Source organism: Syngnathus scovelli, chromosome 2, assembly GCF_024217435.2.
Source record: "Syngnathus scovelli strain Florida chromosome 2, RoL_Ssco_1.2, whole genome shotgun sequence".
NCBI lineage: Eukaryota > Metazoa > Chordata > Actinopteri > Syngnathiformes > Syngnathidae > Syngnathus > Syngnathus scovelli.
This window is the reverse complement of record NC_090848.1, coordinates 13,668,697-13,674,421: the sequence shown is the minus strand read 5'-3', so window position 1 is coordinate 13,674,421 and position 5,725 is coordinate 13,668,697. Positions and strand designations below refer to the sequence as shown.

Here is a 5,725-nt window from a genome sequence, read left to right as displayed (position 1 = left end):
CACTTTGTTTGCAGTCTATTGAATCTTTTGGTGCCATTAACTTTTGAAGAACCACCAAAAGAAATCTATAAATAGCATTGATAAGAGGTAACCACTTGTCTTTTTTTCCAGGTATCTGTATTGTAATGACTAATTTTCTAGTAACTACTTCATCAAAATAGGCTGCAGATGATGACACTAAAAAAGATAGATAGATAGATAGATAGATAGATAGATAGATAGATAGATAGATAGATAGATAGATAGATAGATAGATAGATAGATAGATAGAGACAGCTGATGCCGATACAGAAGTGTACAGTGTGTATACTGTATATGATGGCGTGTGGGCAAGTGATCACGTGATGCGGAAGCAGGCTCCAGCTTCTTTTGTTCACATCAATCAAAGCGGACACGGACGGAGAGCTGCTGAATCAGGAAATCGTTGGTACATGATTTATATTTCACTCTGAAAATTACAAGTAACCTTTTTTGAGAAACCACATATATAATTGTCCTGCACCGCAACAAACGATGTCGTTTTGAAAATGTTTGTAAAGTTTTTTTTTTCCACTTCCTCCGCTTGTCGCGGTATTGTTTTACGTACATGTCTTTATTAAGTATGCGTTAGCTTAACGCGGAGGTAACGTTAGCTTAATTATTCCGAAATGTGCATGCATATTCCAGCGAGATGACAGACAGAAGTTGTTTAGTTTGTAGGAGGCACAAACTTTAGCCTTATGTGGATGTTCGGGATAAAAGTTGACGAATTGGCGGCTCGGTTAGCTTGCTAGCCAATCTCCAAGCAAACAAAGAGCGTCCGTCGGTGCTTAGCTTCGTGCAGCTAGCGGCTACACGGACACACGCGCTTTTGCTTTGTTTCGTTTTGTGGCGGTGTGCTTTTATGTGGTACGTATTACAAAACCGACTTTATTGGCCTTGTTAATCACGTGAGTGTTTTAAAAAAAATGTTGCTGGCTATATAATTTAGGGACGAGACTACCGCAAAGTAAAGTCGGTGAAAGTGTCAACTCTGTCGGACACTTCTCTACTTATCACTTCTCTACTTATATCTACCAAAATGTTAAAACATTCTGGCCGAGTTTCCAATTGTTTGGCTTCTAAAACCCCATTAAATGTTCTTGACTTTTCGCCCACGTCAGTGACTATTACACTTGAGAAGTGTCAAAACCAAAGTTTGAAGCTCAGCTACAATTTATAGAGAATTTTCAGCCTCAACTTAGGTTTGTGTTCAGGCTCTTACATTACTACTGTGGCATAAGCTTCCGTCCGAACCGCTTTATCCTCTCATGGGTCGTTTAAAAGAATTTATTTGCATAGCACTTAATCACAAAAGTCTTAAAAGGGCTTCACAAGCCCACAGCTGGCTAATATTAACATCTCCAGAAAAAAAAACATGGTGCCCACTTCAGATCATGTTGGGTCATTATCATCTAGCTCGGCCTCCGACCTGGGGAGGAAGTAACAGGAATGTACCAAACAGCTGTTCTTGTTCTTGTTTTATGATGCCGTTACATGTGGCGACGTAACACACGTAGGAACGTGCCGTTCTTTTAGTACAAAGCGTTACTGTCGGAGGACTGTCATAAAAAAAAGACACCCCTTAGCGGTGTCTCCAGTTTGTGAATTACAGAAATGTCACTCCTGACCTCTTTCCCCTCACAGCTCTTTTGACTAAAAATGCCACGCAAGAAGGTGACAGATGTCTCTGGAAATGGATCCACGAAAAAGAAGAAAGCCAGCGGCAAAAGGAAAGAGCGAGACTTCAGCAGTGATGACGAGTTTGACTACGAACAGGAGAACAACAAAAAGCCGGGGAAGCCCTCCCTCAAGTCCAGCCTGCAGCCCGTCACGGTGGCAGATGATGTGAAAGAGAAAATTGTGAGTCTGCAGTCCTTTATTGAAAACAAAACAAAATGGAAGCAGCTTGATTATCAGACAGAATGACTCCGCATTGGCATTTCCTCCCGACAGAAACTTGAATGTCCAAAGGTTAAAGGTCAACTCGTCATATTCGGAGCCACTAACTGGGATTTGATTGGAAGAAAAGAGGTCCCCAAACAACAAGGTACGTTTTTTTTTATTTTGTGTGAAATGTGAACGTAGTATGTTACTTACCTGGTTCTGTTTTGTTTGGAAAATGTATTGGTCCCAGAATGGGGAAATCTGCAAAAATAACAGCAGTCAACAATATTCATTCTGGGAAGACCCCACAAAAATCTTGAGCCCTGCATTCATACAAAATATTGCTGTAAGAGTAAAACTGGCACATTTCTCAGCACAACGCAAGAGTGTATGGACTGCTCTTTGTCCGAATTTTGATTGAGACGACAGTCGTCAAGGAATGACAAGTTTGCATGAGCGTACATGGAACATAGAGCGAGTGCCGAGCCATTGAGTGCTTGCGACACTAATGTCTATTCATACGTATGCATATGGTGCACCCCTCGCTCCCTCCCCTCTCCCCTGCAGAGGCACACGCTGATAAATGTGCTTTGTTGCAAAGGGATTTCTGATTGCTGGAGGGGGGGGGGGGCAAAAGCTTTATTTGCAGCAGCCGTCTGTTGGAACAAAGATCATGTTGGGAGGATTCATATGCTGCACCTGCATGTGTCAAATTATGGCTTTTGCCTTCAAAAAAATATACTCATCTCCCACAAGGGAAGAATTGCTTGCCGTTGTACAGTCAATTTAGTTGTTGTTTGAATTTAGACCTTACAATCCATCATTTTCACAGGTAATCTGAGTAAAAAGTAGTGCGTGATATCTGTTTGATAAAGTCCTAAAAAGTTCGAGTTGTTGCCTTCTTTCAACTTTAGTGTACTCACTCAAGAGCTATACAATTAAGGTCAATTAAGTTGCCCCTCCCCCCCTTCTTTCTTCCAGCGGCGTTCCGCAACCTGGGCCAGAATTTGTGGAGTCCGCACCGTTATGGCTGTCTGAACGACGTGGTGGTTAGCTGTGTGATTTCTGGCCCATGTGCGGCTCACAGCCTTCTCATCACCACTGAGGGCAAACTGTGGAGCTGGGGTAAGTCCCAAAATCCAATCCAAAGTACTTTACTGTTTTCCTTTTTTTTTTTAAATCAAGCTGAACATGCTGCAAATCTGTGAATCTATCCATATTTGGGCAGGTCGCAATGACAAAGGTCAGCTGGGCCACGGAGACACCAAACGTCTGGACGCTCCAAAATTGATCGAGGGCCTGGCAGACGTCACGGTCGTGGCGGCGGCCTGTGGCCGTAATCACACCTTGGCGCTCACGGGTACGTGAGGAGCCTTAATTTGGACGACTTGATCCAAAAGTATCTTGTCAAGCACTATTAATCATAGCATACAAACTGTACCAGAGGCTTTTGTTGACAGTTGTTTGCTTTAGACGATGGCGTCGTGCACGCCTTTGGTGAAAACAAGCTTGGTCAGCTCGGCCAAGGCAGCCAGACGGACGCCATTCTCAGCCCGGCACCCGTAAGTGGCAACTACAAATCACAGGATGATGCAGAGGGCGCAGGAAAGACCGAAGTTGTTGTCTTTGGGCTGCCTAGATTTCCTACAACGGCCAGCCCTTAGTGAAGGTGTCGTGCGGGGCCGAGTTCAGCATGGTGGTGGACTGCAAAGGGAACCTCTATTCTTTTGGCTGCCCTGAGTACGGACAGCTCGGTAAAACGGAAGCACGCTGGCAGTCGTGTTGGGTTGAAATCCACACGGTGCCACTTTTGGGGTTGCTGGTTTCCACTGCCAAGTGGATTTTGTGCCATTTAGCCTCTTCTCTGGTCTTACCGCAGGCCACAACAGCGACGGCAAGTTCATAGCTCGTGCGCAGCGCATCGAGTTTGACTGCGAACTCATCCCTCGCCGCGTTGCAATCTTCATCGAGAAGTCCAAAGATGGCCAGGTCACACCTGTGCCCAACGTGGTGGTTCGAGACGTGGCCTGCGGAGCCAACCATACGGTGAGCAGTCAGGAAGGAAGGATGCATTTATTATCTATTTGTTTTTGGTTTCCATTTGAGTATTGAAGCCCATCCATGTTGTGTGTTCAGCTGGTGTTGGACTCCCAGAAGCGAGTCTTCAGCTGGGGGTTCGGAGGTTACGGGCGTTTGGGACACACCGAGCAGAAGGACGAGCTGGTTCCCCGCCTGGTGAAACTCTTTGACTTCCCTGGTCGAGGAGCCAGTCACATCCATACTGGCTACCAGTGCTCCTTTGCCATCAGCGAGAGCGGTAAGACAACACTGTGGCGCGCCTCACTTTTCAAATCCAGTGATACTTAACTTGAGTACGAAGCAAACTGAATCATCCAAATGGTAATGCAGGGAGTCTGTTCTTCTGGGGGGTGACCAACACTTCTAGAGAGTCCACTATGTACCCCAAAACTGTGCAGGATCTGTGCGGCTGGGAAATCCGCAGTCTGGCCTGCGGGTAGGTCCTTGGCTGACGACGCCTCATTGTGTGATCCGCTTGAGGAGTGACTTGAGTGTGTCTGTGTGTGAAACAGGAAGAGCAGCATCATCATCGCTGCAAATGAGAGCACCATCAGCTGGGGTCCTTCACCCACTTTTGGGGAGCTGGTAAGGGAAATTGCATCATTATGACATTCTCAACTTGTGAGGCACAATTGTTGCAAAATGTGCCCGACATGTTTGATTTGCGTAGGGCTATGGCGACAATAAACCGAAATCCTCCACCACCGCCCAGGAAGTCAAGACTCTGGATGGCATTTACGTTGAACAGGTGCACTGAATGGCTGGCTCTGATGGGTATTGTTGTCGACAGATTTTGAGTTAGAGGTCCAACGCACGCAGACAATGCATTGCACGATTGGCGGGACCTCGCCGAGCAAAGCGTCGGAGCGCCAGCTTTCCTCGAGCCGTACGCTCAGATATTGCATGTTTGCGCCTCGGAAAAGCACCGCCAAGGAGCGAGATTGCTCAAGCGATGGCGTTCATCTGCGTTCCCAGGTGGTGATGGGTTACTCTCACTCCATGATCATCGCCAGGCAGGACACGCCGGCTGAGGAGGAGAGACTGCAAAAGCTCCCTGAGTACAACCCCCGAACAATCTGACGAGTTTTTGAGCAAGAGGCCCCAGTTGGCCAAAGGAGGTGTGTCGGCTTTGCACACTTCTCTTCACGGGGCGTACGTTCCAATAATCTGGAAGTTCTGATCACAACGAACTGTTGAGACAATGTCACTTGAGTGAAACCTAGTTTACGTCAAGCACTTCTGCCTCTTCTTTCCCAAGACGTGCTTCCTTTCCCCTTTTGTTACACGCTCACTCATTTGTTTCATTGTCTTATGTGTTGCAATATTTGAGAAAATGTCCAATTTACGGGTGCTACAGCATGACCCCCCTCACCTCTGCAGGGACAGATGCTCCATACGAGTGCCTACATTTTCCACGGCCCTGTTATGGAAGTTGTCTTGCGTGGTCTCAACTTGATAACATTCCTTCAGTTATTTTTCACATTAGATCAATGTTGAGACTGTCTTTAACGATTTCAATAGGGGCCAATGCTGTACGTTCAAAAGTATTTGAGCTGGGGAAGGTGGGACTTATTTTTTAAGTTTGTTGTTTTAATCAGGATATGGTGTTTTTACTTCCACCTTTCACTGATCTTAATAGTGTGCATTGTTCTGGTTACATTTTCATTCCAATAAATAAAAATGGTGTAAATTGACGCCCAGTTAAAGTTTCGTGTGCGGTTGTAGGCAAGCACGATTCCAA

The 5,725-nt window shown here is 45.9% G+C and overlaps 1 protein-coding gene across 3 annotated transcripts; it reads left to right on the top strand.

Moving 5' to 3' along the window:
- The first annotated feature begins 288 nt into the window (after positions 1 to 288).
- On the top strand, positions 289 to 5,678 carry rcc2 (regulator of chromosome condensation 2). Of its 3 annotated transcripts, none has more exons than XM_049753487.2 (13): positions 289 to 427; positions 1,666 to 1,881; positions 1,975 to 2,068; positions 2,887 to 3,030; positions 3,134 to 3,265; positions 3,379 to 3,467; positions 3,545 to 3,659; positions 3,785 to 3,951; positions 4,042 to 4,222; positions 4,315 to 4,420; positions 4,497 to 4,569; positions 4,655 to 4,732; positions 4,960 to 5,678. In XM_049753487.2, exons 2-13 carry the CDS (start codon positions 1,681 to 1,683, stop codon positions 5,062 to 5,064), a joined length of 1,485 nt encoding a protein of 494 aa, XP_049609444.1. In that variant the 5' UTR covers positions 289 to 427; positions 1,666 to 1,680; the 3' UTR covers positions 5,065 to 5,678. The 3 variants fall into 3 exon arrangements, with proteins under 3 accessions (XP_049609444.1, XP_049609445.1, XP_049609446.1); XM_049753488.2 differs by having other exon boundaries at positions 398 to 529; XM_049753489.2 differs by lacking the exon at positions 289 to 427 and adding an exon at positions 641 to 888.
- Positions 5,679 to 5,725: the final 47 nt, after the last annotated feature.

Coding starts and splice junctions, on each gene's coding strand:
- rcc2 (XM_049753487.2), top strand. CDS start 1,681: ATGCCACGCAAGAAGGTGACAGATGTCTCTGGAAATGGATCCACGAAA. Junction 3,468..3,544: donor CCATTCTCAGCCCGGCACCC/GTAAGTGGCAAC, acceptor TGGGCTGCCTAG/ATTTCCTACAACGGCCAGCC. Junction 4,733..4,959: donor ATGGCATTTACGTTGAACAG/GTGCACTGAATG, acceptor CTGCGTTCCCAG/GTGGTGATGGGTTACTCTCA.